Raw genomic sequence first — 24,570 nt, forward strand, 5'->3', positions numbered from 1 at the left:
TCTCGACCTCTGCCTCCTCTCCAATCCAGACTTGTGGCAATTTGTGAATCAGTTTCACAGTTTGATATATTTTTGTGTGTACATGAAGACACCTGTATTTCAAGACATGTTAAACTTAGCAGTCCATCCAAACCTTTTTCTTAACCTGTCCCAGTGCTGCCATCCATCCATTGTATCGGAATTTCAGGAGCGGACCACGCCTCCATACACGCTCCTTCCGGTTCTCATCTATACAGGTTCCCTCAGGCCTACAAGCTGTTCGTTCTCGTTTACGTGCCCCACCCTCCCTCCCGTTTTCAATTATTTAACATCTTCAACTCTATTTAGTACATGGAGATCTGCCAGGCTGGGAGCCGCCACCAGTCCCCCTTGGAGGCCCTCCCCAAACTGCAGCTCAATTCCTGCCCAAGCCATTCACCTTTACCTGCTAAAACCTTTGTCAAACATAAAATGAGGACGTAGGCCCAGCTGGTGAATTGTTTCTTAACCTCCTAAGACCCGAACTCTTCCACGGCATGCATTTTAAATTTGTCTTTGATATTTCGGCATATTGGGGCCCGATGAATGTAAAAACAAAGAATTACCAGATTTTTTTTTTTATCTTATTTTTGTTTTTAAGAAAAATGAGAGCCACATATGAGGATATTTGTTTATAATTTTGATAGAACAGTAGAAGTATAATGTAGATATCAGGTCCTTGTAGAGCAAAATTGAGTATTTTGGATTCCAGGTCCTAGGAGGTTAAGTAAAAATGGAGGATCACATACTACTTGGCCAGTTGGCATCTATCAGCTTCTTCCGAAGTCCCAAAGGCTAACCAATCCTGATAGATAGGACTCCTTCTTCAGCTTGATAGCTCCCTTCACCTCAGATTTCCACCATCTGGTACTGATGTTGCCACCTTGCACCTGAAGCTCCTTGCAGCAGCTTCAGCAATGGAGGTGCTGAACATGGTCCATTTGGACTCACTTTCCCCAGTCTCCCTCGGGATGCTTTTAAAGTTCTGCCGGAGGTGGGAGTTGAAGACCTTATGGACCTAGGCCTTTGCCAGGCATTACCAGCACAACCTCACAATACTTTCAGGTATGCCAGGTTTGTCCAGCATCCTGCTCCGCCGCCTGATCCAATTCACCAGCAGGTGGTAATCCAAGTGTTCAGAGAACATATGGCAGCAGATCCGGTGATACCATTACAAAATTGTTCATCAACCTGTAGCCTAGAGTATCCTGGTGCCACATGCACTTATGTACACCCTGATATTCAAACATGGTGTTTGTTATGGACAACCTAATTCGCACAGAAGTCCAATAACAGAACACCACTCCCAAACATAACCCTCCAGGTCTTGCTGTCATTGACATTGTTAGGTTGTTATCTCTGAATATTTAGGCCTCAATTTTAAAGGGTTAGGGTTTTTTTCTTCTCTGTCTCTGAGTCTTAGAAAGTAAAAGGTCATACTGAGTTTATATAACCTCGGTATCGCAGCTTCAGTTGATCATTTAATGTGCAGGAAATGTGCACCAAGCAGCAGAATTCACATGAAATACGGCCTCTATGATATAACCACTTGGCTCTTTGTTGTATCAGGAGACCATAGCTGGAGCTGCTTCACTGACTCTGAACAAAAGGCGAATTCAGAGATTTCTAAAGTGTTTATTCAAGATTTTACACCCAAAATGGACGAGTTTCAATGATTGTTTAGTAAATTTGACATTTATGAGAAAACGGGTCCCTCTCTGCCGTCTTGTAAACCCACTCCTGTTTTGTTTGTTTGTCGAGGGATCGAAAGAACAACACGACTAAATTCCTTTCCCAGGTGTAGTTTCCCCGCGCGCTCTTACAAAGCGAAGGTTTGTTCTGCTGTCGGGGCGCGGAGGTTCCCAGCTGTGCTGCTTTTTGACCAGTGGGAAGGTCTCGGTTTGCTTCAGCCACTTGCTGACAAATCAGTGAATATCTGAAGATGATGTGGAGCTTTAAATCTGCCCCCAAAGCACATATAGAAACAAATCAATTATGAACTGCTGGATTTGATGGGAAGTTTCCTCTACCTCCTGAGATGGGACTTCAAGATCTATAAAACTGAGCAAAAAAGACATATAACTGTGTAGAAGGAGAAGCTAAAGGCACTGAAGAGACAAAGGCTTTCTCATTCTCACACATAAAACACATAGTTACCAAGAAGGAATCTCTGAGTTCTTTAGATGTGTTTCTAATAAAAGTCAAATCGTCGTTCATAGTCATCGTTGAGTCAGAGAATCTCGTTTGTTATTGATAAATGAGCCTAAACTGATGGCACCTGCTTTGTGATTTGCCTCCTGTGTAATGCAACTTGAATAAATGTTTAATTGTGAACCGTAAAGTAAACTGTGCAGCAGATGAGATCATCATCTCCAGTTTAATCTCTGTGAAAATGACTTCAAATCAGGGCAAATCAGGGATTTTTTTTTAAACAAGACAGAGGTTGACCAAAATCTACCATGAGTGAAAATTGGCTATAATTTTTGTGAATGATTTTCTGGCTCTTGTGCAGCATCCTGTGCCCTCACACAGGCAGTATTACATAAAAAAGAGGCAGTGAGCAAGAATAAAGGATCTGCTAGCAGTGAAAGACCTTTTAGGATCCAGCTATCCTCAAAAAACCCAAAGTAAAAGCAGTCTTTGTGCAGAATCATGTACATGATATTACTGGATCTGAAGTTGTTGAATATTGCAGCTAATTTAATCACTTCATATGCTGGCTGGTAGTCTCTATAGAAATACAGCAGATCACTCTTTTACACTTATAATCTAAATCTGAAGAATTAGTTTAAATAAGTAAATAAAGCTTTGAAATACAATACATTTGAAAAACAAAAAACACAAAAAATCAGGCGGGGAATTAGAGCAGTCTAAGCAGGCCTCCTTCTGCCAGCCCACCTCCTACAACTCATGTGGGGGACACCGATCTAGTCGAGACACGCAATCTCTCCAGGACGTCCTGAATCTGTCCATGGGTCTCCTCCCAGTTAGACAAGCTCAAAACAACTTGGAGGCGTCCAGGATGTCTGAACCACCTCTGCTGGACCCTTTCAGCTCTACTCTGAGCTCCATGACCCACAGCACATGTTCATAGGTGCAGGTGGGAGTGTAGACTACAGGAGACCACTATCAGTATCTCTGTCCCAATCCTTCTCAGTCTCCTGCTCCAAACTGAGGTGCTTGAAATCCTCCCCTGGAGGCCATGACTTGTTCCCACGCCACCCTTTTTTGGCTGAGGACCGTGCACTCAGACGTGGACGTGTTAGTTCTCATCCCAGGAGCTTCTTCTCACCTGACAAAACTGTCTCAGTGCTCAACAAAGCCAACAAAAACACACGCACCATATAAATGTGCATATATCACATTAGATCTGCCAGTGCCCCTTTTTTCAATTTAGATTTTGTGCCAGTTCAGTTAATTATCTGTTCCTCGCAAGTCTTCTTCTTCTTCGAGTTCATTTAGCTCTCCGTCAACTTAACCCTCTTTGTTTGTTACACACGAAGAGTGGTGAAGTAACTCTGGTAGTTCAAGGTAGTGAGAGAAACCAGAAAAAAAAATACCCCGACTTTGTTGTACCTAATAAACTGGTATGTGAGTAGTATAATTAATGTAAAGCTTTAATCTGTAGACTCATTTAGTGATGTACAAAGAGAAATATATTTCAAAACGGAGTAAAATGTGGAGTCTGAGACTCGAGGTCTCCGACTGCACCAGAGCGATCTGTAATTTGATGTCTGGCTCATTTAAAAAGCTTTTGATATCAAAAACAGAACCAGCTGGATTTACAGTACGAGCTGGATTCGGTTTTAAATTTCACCTCCATCTCGAGATGCACATCAATGATCTGGAGGAGGTCAGTGACACACCGCCAGACATGTTTCCAGGCTCCTTCCTCACAGAGCAATTTAGCTTTTATTTGTTGACAACATCCAGCAGCACGACGGTGAGTTTGAGGAGTCCCACGTTTGACTGCCGACACTGCATTCCCACACGCTGACTCAATAATCATTAGCAGTGGAAACAAGATGAAAAGAAGCTGCGAGCAGTATGAGAAGAATCTAGAGGGGGGTCGCTGTCTCTGAGATGTTATGACAGTGTTCCCCCAAACAACGTGTCACGGCCGAGGCATGATGTCAGCGCTGCAAATCCGTCTAACGGAGCTCCGATCCACTCGCTGCATCAGATGTGTGCGCCAGAGGACCGAGAGCATCTGGTGTCGTGCGGCCTTGTTGTTCTTAGCATCAGTCATGTGATACCAGATGAGACGCTTGTTTGTTTTATGGATGAGCTCAGGGTTTCCTCTCAAGTTTGGGAACTGGGTGAAAAAACGGGGCTTCTTCATCAGTCCAGTTCTGGGCTAAGGCTGCTGTTTTTCATATGTATAGTAGAGAAAATAGGTCAGCTTTATACTGGGGTGAAAACTCTGAAGGTCTGCAGACTGAAGTCTGAACAGTGATAAGCAATGGGATGATCCAACTGCCCTTTACACATGCAAAATACAAAAAAAGGGACAAAAATGCAGATAGAGGGCAGAACACATGAGGAAACAATTAAAGGCAGATGAAATCAATCAGGGAGTGCCAGACGAGCACAACGGAAGGCAGGAAGTCAAATTAAACCAATACGCCAGAGAAATCTCACCTTCAAAATAAAATGGGACACGGAGGCCAACGCTAGACCAGTCAAAAGCAGAATAAAATTATCAATTTAAAACTCCCTAATGTCACAAGAGCCACAACTCCACATTACTAGAACTAGAAGGTTAATCCAATAAAGAAATCTGCAGAGAAATCAAGGATATCTTTTCCTTCTCAGGCTTAATCCACTTAATCTAATATCAGGCTAAAACATCAGACAAAGGGACTCGTTAAGTCAACCCATCATTCATCAGTCCATTCATCAGAGTTTACATGAAAGGTGGTGGCACTACAATATGTGACCAATCACAAGCATAGACAGGTCTGCTGGTTGGACTAGATCAAATTTTCATATTGTGCAGTTTAAAGAGAATTTGACAGATTACAGCTGTTATTCCATTAAATTTGTGTTTACATGTGTAATTAATTAAATAATAATTCAATACAAAAAGAATTCAAACATATATTAATTATTACAGAAAGCAGTTTTCAAACTGCAGCCACTGGTGCATTTCATAACCGTTGATCTCTTATCTCAATCATAACCTGGCTCGGAGCAAGTTACATCTGAAGCATGTTGCCATGGCACCGCCTTCATAACACTGAAAACACAGGATTAACCTTCTAGTTTCTTTGCCAAGCTGCAAGTCATCCTTTGTTGGACAAGCCAAAATTTTAGAAAAAGCACACATAAAAAACTTTCTGTGGCATATTTCACAAAAAAGCTCAGACAAATGATTCCTGTGTCATCTTATTTCTGAGACTTTAGATGAATATTTGGCTCATTTACTGAGTGCTGCATTAGAAGATGAGCAGTGAAGTTACCTCATATTTAAATAATTATCTGGTTAAAAAAAAATGTCCCAAGTACAGTACCCACAGGAGTCACTGATTGTTTTATTAACACACTCCACTGTCTCTAAACAAGATACTCACCTTCTGTATGTTTCCCAGAATAAAATAAAACATCCAAATACCTAAAATACTGACGTAAATGGGATGTGATACCTCCAGTAATTTATGCCTTAGCCACCACAAACTGTTTATGCCCTCTGTGGATGTGTTTACAGCGCTGCATCCACTGTGTGATGGACTGCAGAGTTGTTTGCTCAGGATTTCTCAGTCTACTAGATTTCAAATCTCTCAGAGAAAGAAGTCTAAATGATGTAAATACTCTGCTGACATTCTCCTAATAACCAGTGGATGCCTCTCCAAAACATGCCCCGCTGGGAGCCGCTGCACACTTAAGGGCTTTGCTTGAATTTTTAGAGGGCTGATGATTCGAGATCCGGATAAATGATCGCGCGTTTAGAGGCTGAAACATTTTAGCCGGTGTGGCGACACCTGTGGTCAGTGGCGGTAACTGCAGATGACATCAAACACTCGCCACAGAAGATCAGCTGGTGTTTGTTTACAGCGCAGGCAAACAAACTCATGTTGATTTAATAAATAACTCAGTCAATAATCGTCTGTTTCCCATCGTTTCATAAGTGGCTGTGATGTGATTCATGCTGTGGTAGTTTTCCACACGAAGGCAGGACACAGACAAGCTGATAAGGAGGTGGAGGTGTGCAGCTTTTCATTACTCTTCAAATATCTGAACCAGACCAGCTGCAAACAGTAAACAGTAAATTGTCTTTCACGGCACATTGTTCCCCAATTTTCATGTGATCCATGTTCCTGCAGAGGAACATCGAATCCAGTAACCCAACACAACTCAAAGAAATATACATATAAATCCATCCACTCCAACTGTGTGGAGCCAACTTGTGGCTTTTAAGGGGCAGAAATACAGGAGCACACATTGGCATGCACTCGTCTTTCTGTCTCAGAGACACGAAAATAGTAATCAGAACTATTAAGGAGCAAATAACTGGGATTTCCTTATTATCTCTGAGAGTTAATTTGTTATGTAGTCAGCAGAAATCACACAGACATCAAGTAAATAGCTGTCAAAGTCCAGAACCCCCCCCCCCCCCAGCAACATTAAAAACATAGCGAGTCATTTAAAAGATCAGAGTCAGCTGGGACAAATGAGTTTTCAGTGTGTTTGCTCTATACTTCGACATACTGTGTCTGTGACCAGGCAGGAACACGTTGAACTCCTTTAAACAACGAGCGGCTACATCACCGTCACGTCTGTCACTTCCTGGAAATGCTCCCATTTTGTTGCAATCAATGCAGGTGTTTTCTACAACATTTCCCAAATGCTCCCTCTAAATGCTTATCATGTTACCTGGCAACCACTCAGTAGTGGGCTAAAATGGCCTGGTGTTTGCATTTATCCACCTATAACGTCTTATCAAATTATCCAGTCATTTGAATTTCATGACAGTAAAATATCATTTCAATCCACAAAAGCTGAATTCAGTTCAATTCAGTTTTGTTTATATAGCGCCAAATCACAACAAATAGTCACCTCAAAGTGCCTTATACTTCAAGGCAGTGACTCTACAATAATACAACGAATATCCCAATAATCAAACAATCCCCTTTGAGCCAAGCACTTGGTGACAGTGGGAAGAATCCACCTGCCATGACCAGTCAAAACATTAAAACATATAACAAACATTAAAAACAAAAAGACTTTTTATTTGACAGCTGGCAGCAAATGTTTCTCTCATTTGTGTTTGCCATCTGTGGCGTTCTTCTTCATGAGTCAGCCACCTGTCACTAAGCTCCGATAAACTACTGTGTTTCTCCGATGTGAACACAAGTCTCACTGCCGACGTGTTTCCTGTGAACAGACGCAGGTTGGAGGGAAGAAGACGAGCGTCATCCTGCAGAAGCTGGAGCCTGACACGCCGTACTCCGTCAGCGTCGCAGCGGTGTATGCCACCGGCATCAGCAAAGATATCTCCGAAGAAGGAAAAACCAGTAAGACTCACATCCAGAGACAAAGTTTCACATTAAATATCTGCTATAGTGAAATCTGCGTCCTGCATGAATACAAGTTGCTTTCAGTTGTACAGAATTTTTTATTAAACAAAAAAGAAAAAATAGCATTTTCTTGGCTCAGAATTGGTCTTTTGGGGTTATGTAGTCAAGCCGATGAGTCTGTCTTACCTTACTTAGCAGAGAAATGTACAGACTCCTGCTATCTCTGGCCTTTGGCTAAACAAAAGCGCATGTGCCACAGTAAAAGAAACCATATCTAGAAGAAAATCTTAATCAAACATATTTTTAAAAACATCATCATATGAAGTTTTGCGATAGAAAGATCAAAAAATCATTATGAGGTGTCACTTTTTTTTTAATCCCCTGAAAAATTAAGAAAAGCGTGATTTAATTTATTGCAAGTGACATCTTTAAGCAGCTTGTTTTGTGCATAATGCAACAACTACCCTGTTTCAACTGTTCTTGACGTAGAGTGACTCCTCTTTGGCTTTGAAAGGAGCTAGCTGAGGCTTTTGATCGCAATCCTCCAGGAAAAGATGGAGGACAGAAAAGAGAAAGCTCGCCCTGTTTCACCTGTGTTTGTGTTCCTGCAGAGCCTCTGGGCGGAGTCAGGAACCTGCAGGTGCTGAACCCAACCATGACCACCCTGAATGTGCGCTGGGAGCCCGCCGAGGGCCGAGTGAAGGAGTACAGAGTCATCTATGCTCCTGCTGCTGGAGGAGATGAGAGCATGGTAGGACCATCCTCAGCTTCCTGTCAGCCGTGACTTTGAATTACTCACCAATTTGCCTGATCATGTCTGAAACTTTTAGGTCTTTAAACACCCATTTTAAACTTATATAAAGAAATCTAATACATATTGTATAAAAAAAATTGACTCTTGCCCCCGTTACATGCAGCAACTAGAGATAAATTACTGTGTTTCACAGCTGGCGAGGAGGATTTACCCTAAGCTTGATGTTATTTCTGACTATATGTTTGCATCAGAGCAGCTAATTTGTGTATTTTCTTACTAAACTTAGGAAACTGTGTCAGCGGGCACAACCACCACCACCCTGCGAGGCCTGCAGCCCGACACTCTCTACACTGTGACCCTGGTGCCGGTTTATGCTGCAGGAGATGGAAAGAGGATGTCTGAAAATGGAAAGACAAGTAAGTTTGAACCCCCCGCACCCCCCAAAAACACCTCTGGGGATATTTCTTGGTATCCGTACAACTACAAAGAATTTACGACCCTGTCGGGACCTTTTTACACAGAGTCCATCTTCACTGATACACCACATCAATTTCAAACCATTTCGGGGACGGGTGCAGTTTTATCAGGAGGCGCTGTAACCTGATTTGTGTTTTTGTCTGTTTTTTGGCAGCATAATTCTCACAGATGATATTTATATTGCTGATATCCTATCAGTGCATTTTTATGGCCCTGTGCTCCATTCATATGTAACAAACATAACATAAAGTTATATTTGGACCAATCAGATTACACGTGCTTCCAAATCTCCTTTTTTATGGGGTCATATTTCTAGGGGAAACCCTGTGGCTCAAACAGAATTCCTTCCTGAGCCCTGAAAATGATTACAAACACAACAAGAACTGAAATATCAGATGACCTGAAATAACAGATTTACCAGTTTTTGCAGAGAACCCACGAGTGTCCTCTCTGCCCTGTGCTTAGTCTGCTGGGAGGTTGTTTTGAGACATGGAGACACTTAACAGCAGATGTCAGTTGTGCTCATTAAAGAAAGGATATCGTAAAAAAGAAGAAACAACACAAAAACCACCAGCACAAATGAATAACACCTTCACTTTATAGATCGAGGAATAGCCTTGTTCCCCTCGTCTTTTCTTATTGTGAAAAACAAAATGAAATCATGATGGAAACACGACAGATTGGAATCATTAATTCAGGCTCTTCACGTGGTCTAAATCTAAAATCACTTATTGTTTAGGACCTCTGGGAGGAGTAAAGAACCTGAGGGTGTCTGACCCCACGATGACCTCTCTGAATGTGAACTGGGATGCTGCTGACGGAGCTGTTCGTCTCTACAAGGTCTTCTATGTACCCAAAGCCGGTGGGGAAGAGCAGATGGTGAGGCTCCATGCACGCCGTACCGCTTCCTATCTCCAGGAAACAACCAATTATGAGCCTGAAGCATTTAAGCAACATTTTATTTCCTAATTTTGCCAAACAGGAACAAGTTCCTGCGAGCACCACAAACATCATCCTCAGGAACCTGATGCCCGATACTCCATACACGGTGTCAGTGTTACCCGTTTACCCTGCCAGGGAAGGCAAACGCCAGTCTGAGGATGGAAAGACATGTAGGTCACTGTAGAAGATTTTTAAAATGAACCCTATGTAAAAACTCATTGTCATTTAATCGCTCATCACATTTGCGCCCTCAGTGCCATTGAGCGGAGTACGTGGCATTAGTGTGACCAACCCGACCATCACCACCCTCACTGTGACCTGGGATCCTGCTGATGGCAACGTTCAGGGATATAATATCATCTACGTTCCTGTGGATGGAGGCCTGGAGATTAAAGTAAGTGCTCTCTTCATAGAATTTATCAGATAAATGCTGATAACTGATTTGTTCTAAAGACTGCAGAAGGCTGTAAATGGATGTAGCCACGCAATGTGATTCACTGTTTGTGGATTATCATTTTTTTGACATGGTGTGCCCTGATCGCTCTGGGGGTTGTGTCAAACACAGTTGGTGGTGGAGATGAGATGATCCAGTCTCTTCCACTCGATTTGAAAAGAAATGCATGAAAGGAAACAACCCAACTGAATTGGCCAATCACAGTCATGATCAGCTGCGTTAGCAGGACAAGTTCAGAAATCAGAAAAATGTTATTAATCCTAGAGGGAGATACACAGGAGGAAAAAACAGTCATCAGCTTTTTAATCTGCATCCACAGTAACAGACGAGTGAAATACTTTAAATTAATTCACCAAAACTGAAGCACAGACACCTCGGATGGTCTGCAAGTCATAAAATTTGTACATCCAATGTGCATAGTTCATGCGTTGTAATGTAAACTACTGCAAGTCTGCACAGTCAAAAAGACACAAGCAGGCACATGGACCCTCATACTTATAACAAAATGTACTCACTGGGATCTTAGCAGCTATGTGAACTCAGAAAATAAAAAGTTTGTTTGAGTCAAACTCTGGTTGGTTTTGCTCCTTGGTGCGGTTCCCTTGTGCAGATGTGCACACAATAATCGCACCAGGGTTTGAACCACAACTGCTCTGAGACCCTGTCACCTTCTGAACCCTCCAGTAGTTGGCCCAGATCAACCACCGCTTACAAATCATGCAATTTGTAGCGACACATGTTGGATCACTTGGAGATTTTGGTGTGTGAAAAGAAACCAAATTATGGCTAAAAGCTACACATTTGCAAACTATTCAGCGGATTTGTATCAGAGTAAACAAACTTTTGGTGTGAAAAATGCAGTGGCCTGTCAGTCAGAGGAGCGACAGCTCTAACTTTAAGTCTTAAACAGTATTCAAATTATAGTTAAGTCATTTTTTAAAAAGCTCCCTTGTGCAGTTTTTATGAAAAGGGAGACTATCCACAGAGACTATAATCAGTTTTGCAGCAGGCTGTAAACATGTTTATTTCTGCTGTAAAGCTGGAAGTTTAAACATGGGACTCTATGGGAAATGACTCGGTTTTGGAGCCAGCCTCAAGTGGCCGTTAGAGGAACTGCAGTTTTTAGCACTTCCTCCTGGGCTTCATCTCTTTGCCTGAGGTTTAATGTCAGTCGGTGCAGATTCTGAAATGAGCAGTTTTTAGATTGACATTAGCTTATTAAACATCTGAGTCCTACTCGGCGTGTTCACTCTTTTCTTTTCCTTTTGCTGACAGCATCATTGCTCTTTGACAAGCTGTCATCACGCGATACTGACAGACCTTTTTTCTGCCCCTGAGGTGTTTTTACACTCGACAAAATGCTGGAGGGAGTTTGGTAAAACTCTTTTAAAGCTTGTAATAAAAAAGTCTGATAAATTTTCCAGGAAACGGCACTAAAAAAAAAAAAATCCAAGATGCTCAACAGAAGTTTAAAAAAGACAAAACGATCAAAGCTCTCAGCAGAGATTTGGTGATGTCATGCTTTTTGACAGGATAATCCCGTCATGCAGTTGCCACACAAAACCGTCTAAATCCTTTCTGGCAACGTGAAGCTCGCATTGTTGTATGACATGTTTGTGGGTTTTATATTTCTGCAGTGCCATCAGCACTAAATAACAGCTGCGAACGCAGCCGACAGATGATTTGGCCACTCGGGTTTGTCTCCTCAGAAGCGGCTCATTTATCGTTGTCGATTGCACAACCTTCACCCCTCAATTAGCACGTCAACGTTAGTTTTGCAAAGGAATTTCAAACTGCTCGACCAAAAGAATCTGACTGCTGCTCGCGTGGTTTCGTCTCACAAACCAAAATGCTGCGCACACAAAATGTCAAATAAACTGTAAATAGCGGGAAGAAATATTTACCAGAGGAACAGGTGTTAAAGGTGTTATTTGTTTCTGCTGGTCTACGGTGGCCTTGAAAACAACAACAACAAGGAAACTAAAGCAACATTTCAGAAAATGCAATAAATAAAAAACTTGAGGAACGTAGAAATATGTCTAGTGTTTAGATGTTTTTCAAACCACTCCTGAAAGCGGAATAAAAACTGGACCACTGTAGAAAAGGCCTTGTGATGATCCACAGGTTGTTTCAGAAGATTCTTCTGCTTTAAAAACAAAAAAGGGATTTTCTTTTTAAAACACAAGAAATATTTCAGCTTTTAAAAATTCCCATGTTAGGCATTAAGGTAAGCCAATTTACTATTTTCATGAGACTCAGACACTTTCTCAGGAAGACTTTTATTTGTGTTTTGACCTTGTTGAGGTCAAACATATGGACTCTCTGGGATTTAGTTTCAGGATAAATCTGATGCATCTTTTCGTAGGAGACCGTGTCTGAGAGTACCACCACATTCATCATGAATAAACTGCTGCCGGACACCCGCTACACCGTCACCGTGGTCCCCGTCTACGCCGAGGGAGACGGACCAAGCCTGTCTGAGACTGGCAAGACAAGTGAGTATCGAGGCTTGAGGTCACGTGACACCCATAGTATGTTTAGAAATGTGCTCAGAAGGACATTAAAAAACACCCGAGCCTTAAAGAAACAATTAAACAGAGTCTGACTGAACTAAAAGTTGACTGAGGAGGAAAACTGGCTCGGTTTTGGCTTACTGCTCTTTGCCACAATACATCAATAAGGAACATTTTTAGCAGATTACAACGTTTTCAGAGGAACACATAGCCGACCTGAGCTATGTATTATCTTATAACATGTTAAATAGAGACCTGTTTCCAGTTGGGCATTCATCCTGGCCAAAGCAAATTCAAAGACACAGAATATCCCATTTTTTTCCATTTTGCCTCCCTCACCTGGCGGGATGCCTCGTTTGCATTGGCCATGTGGGTGTTTGTCACAGTGAATAGCAATGAAAGCTTAAAAAAGCAGTGAAAAATGACGAAGCAAGGTACAAACCACTGGAAATAATGGGTTCAGAGAGCAGAGAGCCGGGCCAATGCTGATCCCGGCCTTCAAGCCAGTCCAGACTAGACATCACGTTAACGGAATATTTTCTGTCACTGACGGGAAAATCTGAAGGCAGTCTGCCATCTTCACAGGTTAGAATAGTGATGGTAGATCTACCATAGCGATCAGTGATTCACATGCAACATTTTTAAGGACAGTACTTGCGGCATATCATTCGTAACATTAAACGTACTTTGTAGACTTTTCCATCGAGTGTCGTTACTCCAGGGTCAGAGGTGCAGACTGAGGGCATACTGCAGGATTTCCTCTTTCAAACGTTTGTACAGCTTCACAAAGTTCCCTATTTAAAGATTTGAAACTTATCACCAGAAACCACTTAACCTCTGACTACACTAAAGATATGTCACTCAGATCCAGGCACTGACTGACTTCCTGTTCTGGCTGTACTTCTGTTCAGAGCCACTGGGCTTTGTGAGGAACCTGCAGGTGACCGATCCCACCACCAGCACCTTGAACGTTCGCTGGCTGCCACCGGAGGGGAATGTGCGCGAGTACATCGTAATCTGGGTGCCCACAGCTGGAGGAGAGCAGGATGTGGTAAGGATGTGGAAGTTTCTTCTTACTTTAATTACTTTAAAAATCCTTGTGGGCAAAAAGCCAGTGCAAAGTGCTCCTGTGTGTGTAAAATTGGACCTCTGATGAATCAAAGTTAGGAGTCTCGTCTTTAAGGGGAGATCAGGTAGCCATGTGAGCAGATCTTATTTTTCCCTTTTGGCTCTCACTGTGGCGTCGAGTCAGCGGCGTGAGGTCGTTTCCAAGGCAGTTACACACCAGAGCGTTCTTGTCTTGGGAAAAGTTGTAAGATCACGATATCAAAAGATGAAAACCACCAGATGATGTTGTTGCCTTTTTAAAAAAAAAAGATGTTTTCTTGCAAATAATGGAAAACATTTGACAGAGAAATGAGATCTATTGAGTCAGGAGAAAGTTTGACTATTTTCTGTGAAGTTGTGGTGATATCTTGTTTAGTTTCATTACCCCAAAGGTTATGTCAGAAGATGTCGTAAAATAAGATGATTTGATTTGTTTTATTTCATTATCTCAGCGTGTTGGCACATTTTAGGAAAATTAGATTAAATGGACAAAGAAGAAGTAGAATTTTGAAAGTGCAGCAGAGGCCTGAAGGAGTGCATGCAAAGGAAGACTTGCTCTCATTTTTTCTATCTGAAGCTCCATCCTGTCCCAGGACAGCCTTTAAAGTGGTAGCCCTGTGCAGAAATCCATCTTTATCTCCGAGTCTTAACTGTTCCTGATACTGAGTGAAGCTGCGTCCAAGAAAACATTAAACGGTGACATTGCTCATTCTGAGAATCTGTCTGCGGCTGCCAAAGCACTCATTTGTTCTCCAGATCAAGGAGTTCATCCAGTTCAAAGTCGTTTCTTCCTCCCCCCAACTCAGGACTCGGTTCCTGGAACCGCCACCAGCACGGTGCTCAAGAACCTGGATCCAAACACAGAGTACACTGTCACCGTGGTGCCCGTCTACCCCGAGATGGAGGGAAAGTCCATGTCCGAAAATGGGAAGACAAGTGAGTCCTGCTGACTGATTTACAGCTAAAACTTGTGGTTTGAAGTAATTTTACTCGGTTTTTTGTCTTATTTGGAAAAATAATGAGCTGCTACATCTACATGGACCCAAGACCTAATGAAGATGTCTGATTACAGTTGGAAACTCTGAAATGTTAAAATATGAAGTGACGAGAGAAAAACAGAGACATAAATATAAAACTGAAGATTTCTGTCAGATGGTTTTTGTGGGAAAGCCAGCAGTTTACTTGAAATCATCCTAAATAATGAAAGTACTTCAGATGGTTAACAAAGTTTCTTTAACATCCAAGGCTAAATGGAAACACTAAAATAATGGCAGCTTAGTCAGGCTGTTAAACCCAAGTGGGCATTTTCTTTTTGTGCCAGCGTTGAAGACTAAACCCGATATATCACACACATATATCACATACAAATCACAGACTTATATCAGATTTATCACCGACATAGCCTGTGTTAAATTCCACCATTAAAAAGCAGCAGTCATTGCATTTACATTAACCTGATTTTCCCTTCATGGCAGCATTCACCTGAATTTAATGGAAGGGGAATGTTCAGAAACAACTAATGCTAAATCTTGAGCGCATGCACCGACTTCAGGCTTGGACGCTGTGGCCTGAAAGGCTGCTGTTAGGTTTCTGGGTCTTTGTAATGCTCTCAACGACAGCAGTGAACCTGGACATCAGAGTCAGGCAGTGATTTATGAATGGCACCAGTGTCTAGAGATGGAAAAGGAGGCCACACTGAAGGTACAATCCAGCAAATTTAAATCAGGCATAGCTGGAGTCCTAATGACCCTTTATAGAAATCACAGTTCTCAGAGTTAAACAGCGTTTTTCTTGCTCAGCTTCTTTCAAGAATCAAGCATGAACTTGATTTGATGTTGGGAATAATCTAAAGACAATTCAAGTTTAAATCTAAAAATATTTGAGTCCCTAGGGCTGGATGCAGGTAGGAAATATTCAGGGATATTCTAGATACCATGTAAGCGCTAAGTGCCTTTTCCTCCTTCTCAGATCCTTTGGGTGGAGTAAAGAACTTGAAGGTGATCGACCCAACCATCAACACTTTGACAGTGCGCTGGGATCCAGCAGTGGGCAACGTCCGGACCTACAAGGTCTTCTACACGCCCCAACCAGGAGGAGAAGAACGCATGGTACAAAACAAACAAACTGTTTTATGGACCAATTTCAGGGTCTTATCTTGGTTCAAATACCCAGTAAAAGTAATAGTAATCAGGTAATCTGCTAATGAAGGCTTTGGCACTTTGTTGAACAGGAGGAGGTGTCTGGTGGCACCACCACCACCATCCTGAGGAACCTGGACCCTGACACCGCGTACAAGGTGGCGGTCGTTCCAGTCTACCCAGACGTGGAGGGCATAAGGCAGGAGGAGAAGGGAAAGACAAGTGAGTGGATCACTCAGGGTTTTCACAAAGGGGAGCAGCATTTTTTAGATTCCTGGAGGCATGTGTGCGTTGCTCCAAAGAGTCAGATGACCAAATCTTGTTTCAGACAGACAGACAGACAGACAGGACCAAAAAGGAACAGTGGGATTTTCTTAAACCACAGAGTGTGTAAAAGATGGCATTACCTGAAGGTTTTAGTCCTGGCATTTTAAATCCTCAGTGTTAGCAGTGTTTGCAGGCAGTGAGCACGTCACAGTCAGACCTGGAGGAAATGATGACCTCGAGGCTTCTGAACAGGACTTCACAACCAATGGGTGATGTCACTACATCCAATTTTTATAGACGTTTCAGGATTTCTGTCGTTTTAGACAGATGTGGGGAAATTCGATTGCAGAGGAAATCACATGACATTTCTTTGCACCAACATGGAACCACTACATCAACATAAAACACACTTACAGACGTTTATTGCACCGTAGGAAGGTTTTGGCCTGTCCACCTGGGCAACTGTTGATGGCATGAGAATCAAAAGGCAGTTTTTTTTATTAGCCATTTCCACTTAGGCCCCGCCCTTTCTGAGTATTTCCCCAGCGATCCCACATGTTTTCATATTCACCATCCAGCAGCGGTTATGCAGTTATTAGTTTGGACTGCTTTGATAATCTGCCCCTGATGGTGCGTTCGAGAGCCCTCTCCAAAGAACGCGTGTTTTATTGCATCTATAAAATTGATTCTTTTCGTGCTATTGTTTGCAAGACTTATTTATTTACGGGATCTTTGTCTGTATTTGAACTTTTTTTTTATTACAGCGCAGCACATGACGGAAACACTCACAGACACCGGGGAGGTCATTTTTACAGAGACAGAAAAAAACAGAAAATGAATGAAAAGTAAAACAATATGCTACTGCTGCCCATCTCTCCATAAGTAACATCTCCACTACATCGCCTGTGTCGTGTCTTTGGACTGACACACTGGGTTTCCCATCATCATATATGAGTTTTTCCTCTGTTTTTGTGGGTTTACCACACTTTTCACTACACAGTAAGACCAAATGAATCACAGCCAGTGAAGACAGATGACAGTTTTGTCAAATATGCGATCATCATCTTCTGCATTTCTCAGAAGTTTATTTTGTCTTCTGTTAAAAATCTTTTCTTGTTGTATCACTAGAGGTCGATGTTTTGACCACACATAAATGGTGTTGGCCTCACCGTGAGATTGAAGCTGTTTTTGCTCTTTTTGCTCTTTAAAAACAATAGAAAACTTGATTGATGCTTTCTAGCAGAAAGTCTTTACAGATAAGCTTGAGGTACTTCCTTCGATTTCTATCTGTCCTGCATTACCAGAACCATCTGACACTTACAGCCAGAGTCATGAAGAGTAAGCTGACTCATAGCACACACCACCAACTAAAAGTGCTTTTATTTAAGTGTTCTTTCCAATAATGTCCTTTTTTTAAACCATCATTTTTACCAGCTGTGTGGAAAACCTGCCAGCAATGTAAGGTTTGCAGTCAAATCATGAGAAAAACCACCTTAAAGGTCTGATGTTTTCAGCCAGACAGCAAGAAAATAGTCCCTGTTTATATGAACGCTTGTGGCTTGCAAATGAATGCCAGAAAGTTTAGGCAACCTCCCTGAGTCTGACACATCTGGACACTCCTGATGTGGCAAACGCATCCATCTGGAGCACCCTGCAGGATAAAACAAACGCTAAGGGTTATTTGCAGCAGTTATTTAAACTTTTTTTTTATTGGAGGAATTCTTTAATGTCTAAAAAACAGTTTAATAGGGTTTCTTTATGGAATACCAGAAAGTTTAGACAGGCACAGGAAGGAAAGAAGACTCCTCTGTGACTGACAGCCTCCCCGGCTTTGGAACATCTGGTCTGTCCTGATGAGGTGAACTCCACCCGCCCGCATCGTGTCAGGCTGTGATGTGTCCCGTCTGTTTCAGAGGCTCTGGGCGGAGTGAAGAATCTCCAGGTGACCGACCCCACCGTCAACTCACTGAGGGTCCGCTGGGACCCGGCTGAGGGCGACGTCAGACAGTACCAGATCATCTACGTCCCCGCCGCTGGAGGACAGGAGAGCGTGGTAAGCTTTTACTGACCTCATAATCCTATCAAAGAAGGCAGGTCCGGTTTTCATAAATGTTAGCAGCTGCGGGTTTTTAAATTATTTCTGTTATAAATGTCAAACCTGTTATGATGAAAGATGAATCAAATTTGACTAAATTCAGCTGAGTTCAGACTTTTCTCGGGAGCACACGAGTGCATCAAAGCCTTATAGCATCTTCCTTTCATGACACAGAAAACACAATCAGAATTCTCACTGGGAGCACAAATTAAAACGCCACAGGATATTTTATGTGCCGCTAATCACTTAATTATTCTATAGTTTTATAGCGTCTTTGTTTGCGAGTTGATGCCTAGAACATTAGCAGAGAATGAGAGACTGCGACGAGCTGACGTGAGCAAACAGTTCAAGTTAGTTTATCCAAACCCGTAAAACCGTCGAAGTGCGTGTTTCTGTTTGGGGTTTTTATTTTTTACAGTATTAGAATAAATGATGCTAGTTTCATTCTCACGCTACGTGTGAGCTGATTTCAAGAGTTCTGGGAAAATTTAAACAAATGAGTAAGTGGAGACAGAGAAGAGCTGATCATCAGGGAGCCTGTTCACTTCCTGTTAATCCAGCTGTGCTGACCTCTACATCTCGGAGTGAGGTGGCCAAAGAGGATAAAAATAAGAAAGAAACCTGACTAATAAAAATGTTCAAAGGCACCCATGTGAAGAAGAAGTGTCTAAAACCAGAAATGGAGACAATGACTGGCCCCAAACATCTGTTAGTGAGATGACCAGGAAGCTGAGTTACAGCTGAAACAGCCAAACACAGACAAGAGCAGAAGGCTTAATCCTTGCCTCGATTCAAAATCTGAGATGATGAAGTTATACTTCAGAATAACACAGATCGCTCCTTTGTTTTTGTCAGGGACTCCCTGCACCATTCAGAAGCAGTCAACCATGAGGAGACACTGAATGTCCTTTAGTTTCTGGTTTCACCGTCACAGAAATTCCAAACGGCAGCTGTCGTGAAATAGCTCACGGAAGTCTCAATGTGGAACTAAATCTATAAAATAAATAAATAACAACATGAAGATTGTTTAAAGAAAAATGTTTACCCCATGCAAAGAGTTTTTTGGCTGGAGCAGCTCCGTATGGCCATATTCATTCTGGATTTCATGAGAGTGGGGGTTCTTTGGTATTTAGAAATTTATGGCAGTAAATGATGGACATTGGTTGAAAACAAAAACGAAGTAAAAACAGTATAATTTTGAGAATTGTGGTCCAAAGCACCTAAAAATATAAGTGCCTTGTGTAAGTTTCTTGCTTGGAGCCACGGACTGCAAACTTTCCAAAGGTGCCAACGTCTGTGGCTGGTTTGCGGGAAAAATCTCTCTTAAAAGCTGCTTCAGTCCCAGGTGAGAATCCCTGACTGACTTTAAATGACTAAGTTAAAGCACATTATATAATATAATCCTGGACAGTGTTTAGTAAGATCATTTTCTCACCTCCAGCTAGTGAGATAAATAAATTCCATTAAAGTCACCCATCCGTGGCTGATATTTGCTTATTAATTTTCCCTTCACAGACTCAGGTGTCTGGGATTACGACCAACACAGTGCTGAGAGAGCTGCGTCCAGATACTGAGTACAAAGTGACACTGGTTCCCATTTACCCCGACACGGAGGGAAAACGAGCATCGGAGAATGGGAAGACCAGTGAGTGCATCAAATTCTCTTTCTGGGATTCACGAGGCTGCGACTCAAAAATCCACAGACTTGATACAGGAGTTACTTTTTTCCACAAAACTACACTCACCAACTATATTTTGCAGTAGAAATTATGAATCTATCCATAAAAAGAGCCTTATGGTCATGACAGGATGCAAACCTTAAAGGTGCGCTGTAATGTAAGCTGGCTGCACACCTTTTTGGGAGGTGGATAAAGATGAAAGAAAGAAAGAAAGTAGTTCCTTTATAAAACCTTTCACAGATACGTTTTAGATTTTTTTTAAATAACTGGATAATGATTTCTGAAAAAAAAAAAAGACTCTTTCAAGTGTAATTTTTAGATTTTTTGGGTGCTTTGAACACCAGAAGTTTAGTGTAGAGAAGACAAACATCCCAAACCAAAACTACTCTGTAAGAGTAGATATACTGGCCAGAGGAGAACACTCAGCTTTAATATATCAAGAACCAACATGGCAGTTGCAGGAGGTTTAGCTAAAGAGGTATATGAAACTCAGCAGATGTTGCTTCTCTGTGACATTTGACACTCGAGGAAACTGGTCTGAAATGTAACCACCATGTTGTGCTCACAGAGGCTCTGGGCGGAGTGAAGAACCTCCAGGTCACTGATCCCACCACCAGCTCCCTGAAGGTGCGCTGGGAACCGGCGGAGGGCAACGTCCGGCAGTACCGCATCTTCTACGTGCCCGCGTCCGGAGGCGCCGAGGACATGGTTAGAGATCAAACTGACTTCCTGTCCTGTCATGTGTCACAAAGGAAAACTGGACATTAGCTCAGACAGGCAAAGCAGATTCACATCAGCTCATCAGATGCCTTTTTCTGCATATCAGGAATTATTTAATCTGCTTTAACTTGCCCAAATCTGCAAGCTGCCTTGTAGCCCACCTACACTTCGGCATTTGCTTTTAATGCTGTTTCTGATTCAACCAGTGTCATGTTTCTCATCACTCTGCATGTTCTGTACAAGGGGTCCAGCTAGTTTTTCACCAAAGTCTAATTTTCCTGTTTCTGTGGATGATTACTGCAGAATCAGTGCCAGAATGATCCTCCTCAGATCCGCCACTTCTGCTTTCTTTTGACTGACAGCTGTGTTTCTGTGTACGAACAGGAGCAGGTGTCCGGCGGCACCACCAACACCATCCTAAGGAACCTGCCATCAGACACTCCCTACACTGTGACCGTGGTCCCAGTTTACCCCGAAGGAGAAGGTCTCCGCCAGTCAGACAAGGGAAAGACACGTAAGTTGTCAGAACGAGAGCATTTACAGGTGCACTGCCGCCCTGCCTGTGATCAGATTTTTGAATTATCTGCAGTAAACATTACACACTACTAAGAAACAGAACAGATGTCATTCAAAGTGGCAGTGCTGCAGCTCCAGATGTTGCTATTTGACAGACACGTCAGTCAGAGCAGGCTTTAGAACTTTTCGGGGCGGCCTGGAAGAGACGAGAGAAAATATAAATGTTCCAGAATGATTTTAAACAGGTGCTGCTGCACATTTTTGTAACTAAATACTAAAAATTATGAGGCTGTAAATGAGCACAGTATGGGCACTTTATAACTGCTGTTGGTATCTCAATGGTCTGGATAAAGAAACGCTCTTCCTTGAAGAGGAAAAAAAGTTGCTTAAAAATGTCAGCATCAGCGAATGTTGGTTTGTAAATTGATCGCAGAAAACTGATCTGAGCCACAGGTCAGAAGCGAATGAGTCGAGCTTTGAAGGTGCAACTTTGACCTGTTGAGAATCTGCACAAGCGATGAAGTCTGAGCTTCACTTGAACAAGATTAAATCTATCACCAGCAGCAAACAAAGGCCAGAGGTCGTGGTTTTAATGGAGAGTTGTCAGTAAACCTTAAGTAGAAACAGAACATTCATGCCTTTGCTGAGATAAATAAAGGATAATATCAACATCTTATTATGTCTCCACTCTAATGCAACCAAGACACAGGTTTAGTGTGTTTGCTGGCCTGCAGTGAACATGAACCCCCTCAACTCACACAAATTACAGCTTCTTTTTAAAGTTTGACACCAGATACATTAACTTTATAGAGAAACCCTATCTTCCAGGTAAACCTTCGTGGAAAAGGTACTGCAATCTGCAGAATTTGCCAGAACCTTTAAATCAGACCCCCACCCCCCACACACACACCTCCTACCTCTGGAGGATTGGATGGAACATAAGAGAAGCTGAAGAAAGTGAATGATAGCAATGAAGAAAACAACTCTAAAACTACCGTTTGAAGAATCTGTCCTCCCAGACTCAGTCCTCCAAGCATTTGCAGAACTGCTGGTTTGTCTGCATCTCTGTGGTTTGATGTCCTGTTGGGTTCCTTGGGTTTGTTTCTGCCCACACGGCATGCCACGCTCTGTCAGCAGAAATGCATCCTGGGGTTTTGACATGTGATGCCACTGGAGTGAGGCATGGAAACAATTCCACAGACGGGTCCAGCAGCCAAACTGGAACTGAATATTTTCTGTCCTGTCAGGATAGTTTTAGGTGGGGGGGGTGTTTGCACAACCCTTGTCTAATTTTCGGTGTACATGGTGTTTCATTCGCCATTTCATTGCTTAGAAATGGTGTCGTGTTGAAATCTTGGAATATTTTTCCCTTACCATCCCTCCGCGGTTGGGTTATTATGGTTAGCTGTCACACACACATACTGGTTATGGCAGGCAGAAGTTGGTGACTCAGGTTCAGGTAGGCGACGCTCCTTTTGTTTTACGGGTTGGATTCCCAGAAACCGATCCACAAATACCCGGTTGGACTTTTTTTGTTTGTTAAAGCTGAAATATGAGACAGCAAGGACTAAAAATGTGACAGTTTAGAAGGGTTGTTTAAGTCCTCCGATCATTTACATATCAAGCACTTTATACAGACGTGCTGGCTGCTGCAATAAGCGAACCAGTAGCATCTGCGTGTTGAAACATGACACCACCTCTCTATCACAGCAGCAGCAGTGACACATCGGACCTCAGAGTGAGTCACTATCAGAGAATATGAGCCTGAGGGTGACATTAATACTTAAACCCCCGCGGAGCCATCATTTTGCGTTTCTACCTTTAAAAGCCGGAGAGCAGTCAAATGCTGGAAGTGGAAGCTAAATTGGCTAGTCATTCATATGTAAATTAGGTTGTTACCTGGGAATTCTGGAGGGAGGGGAGTGGGGGTGTGTGGATGAGGGGGTGGGGGAGCTGCTAAAAGCTGTGAACTTCCCTTTTGTGTTTCATCTTGATGCATTCTCAATCATCCAGGGAAATAAATCTCCAAAAGTCACCAACTTGGAGTGTTTCAGTTTGCCATCTTAGGGAGAAATCAACACACATGGGTGTAGGTCCTTTGTTGCTGAGATTTATTGATGAAAACAGTACAAAAAAACAACCATTTGTACACATATTTACAAATAATAATAAAAAGTGAGTGAGTACATTACAACATTTTCAGCAATCACTCACAATCCTGGCATCCATCACATCCACGCCACACTTTGTTTTGTTGTAAAGGGTGACAGTGTTTGGCTTCCTTTTGGTAGTGTTATCAGTCTGAACCACGCTGTGCATGCTGCTAAGAATATAGACTGTCTTCTTCCGTTTGGCTGCATACGCCGTCAGCGTGGCAGCAGAGGTTGAAAACACCTAAGAAATAAGATAAATTGTTATTTCCATAGTTGGTGACAAATGATCCCCACACACTGGAAATTGCAGCGAACTTATCAGTTGTGATTATGCTTTTATTATACCAGTGGTCTGATTGATGCCACAATGGACGACTGATCAATGGTCCATTGTGGCATCAATCAACAAAGGACCTACACCCATGTGTGTTGATTTCTCCCTAAGATGGCAAACTGAAACACTCCAAGTTGGTGACTTTTGGAGATTTATTTCCCTGGATGATTGAGAATGCATCAAGATGAAACACAAAAGGGAAGTTCACAGCTTTTAGCAGCTCCCCCACCCCCTCATCCACACACCCCCACTCCCCTCCCTCCAGAATTCCCAGGTAACAACCTAATTTACATATGAATGACTAGCCAATTTAGCTTCCACTTCCAGCATTTGACTGCTCTCCGGCTTTTAAAGGTAGAACGGTAGAAGCCTGGGACTCCAGGTGTTTTAATGAAGTTTTATTACCAGTGTTGGTCCAGTTTTACTGTTTTGCTCCCTGGAGAAATTTGTCATGTTTGGTCTGGACAGAAACAGCAAATTAAATGTTACAGATTACATAATCTCTCTGAAGGACAGAGTAATTTTGTCCCTGGATGACAGACTTTACAGAAAACAATGACTGTGAAGGTTTCACTCTGGAGGTTTTTACCTTATCGAGGAGGAGGCATCTAGTTTTCCTTTTACTGGCTAGAGCTCAAGATACCGGGGGATACACACATCTGGTTTGGTTTAAAAGAGGCTTTTGCATAAATCCAAATCTGTGCTACTTCTCTCTCTACACATAGACATTGTAAACTGACTGTCCTGCAGATTTGTGCTGCACTCAGCATATCATTTCAATCCCGTAGTTTCACAATGATATTAATTCTTGGATTACAGATTCTTTCTTCATAAAAGACATTTTTTGTTGTATTGAACCAGTTTTACCAACAAAGTAAATCACATT

At 42.3% G+C, this 24,570-nt stretch overlaps 1 protein-coding gene across 3 annotated transcripts in view; it reads left to right on the plus strand.

Moving 5' to 3' along the window:
• The window catches only part of col12a1b (collagen, type XII, alpha 1b), a 151,852-nt gene that overhangs the window by 66,920 nt on the left and 60,362 nt on the right, over window positions 1-24,570 (plus strand). For all 3 annotated transcript variants that reach the window (XM_085381195.1, XM_085381194.1, XM_085381193.1), the window contains exons 30-44: window positions 7,403-7,532; window positions 8,147-8,286; window positions 8,576-8,705; window positions 9,506-9,645; window positions 9,749-9,878; window positions 9,963-10,102; window positions 12,528-12,657; window positions 13,587-13,726; window positions 14,589-14,718; window positions 15,751-15,890; window positions 16,013-16,142; window positions 18,101-18,240; window positions 19,798-19,927; window positions 20,530-20,669; window positions 21,066-21,195. In XM_085381195.1, the coding sequence (XP_085237321.1) occupies window positions 7,403-7,532; window positions 8,147-8,286; window positions 8,576-8,705; window positions 9,506-9,645; window positions 9,749-9,878; window positions 9,963-10,102; window positions 12,528-12,657; window positions 13,587-13,726; window positions 14,589-14,718; window positions 15,751-15,890; window positions 16,013-16,142; window positions 18,101-18,240; window positions 19,798-19,927; window positions 20,530-20,669; window positions 21,066-21,195 (2,020 nt within the window). The remainder of the gene's footprint in view (window positions 1-7,402; window positions 7,533-8,146; window positions 8,287-8,575; window positions 8,706-9,505; window positions 9,646-9,748; window positions 9,879-9,962; window positions 10,103-12,527; window positions 12,658-13,586; window positions 13,727-14,588; window positions 14,719-15,750; window positions 15,891-16,012; window positions 16,143-18,100; window positions 18,241-19,797; window positions 19,928-20,529; window positions 20,670-21,065; window positions 21,196-24,570) is intronic.

Source organism: Rhamphochromis longiceps, linkage group LG15, assembly GCF_057381845.1.
Source record: "Rhamphochromis longiceps isolate RC_006_pf linkage group LG15, R_longiceps_female_GT1.1, whole genome shotgun sequence".
In the NCBI taxonomy this organism is placed as follows: Eukaryota; Metazoa; Chordata; class Actinopteri; order Cichliformes; family Cichlidae; genus Rhamphochromis; species Rhamphochromis longiceps.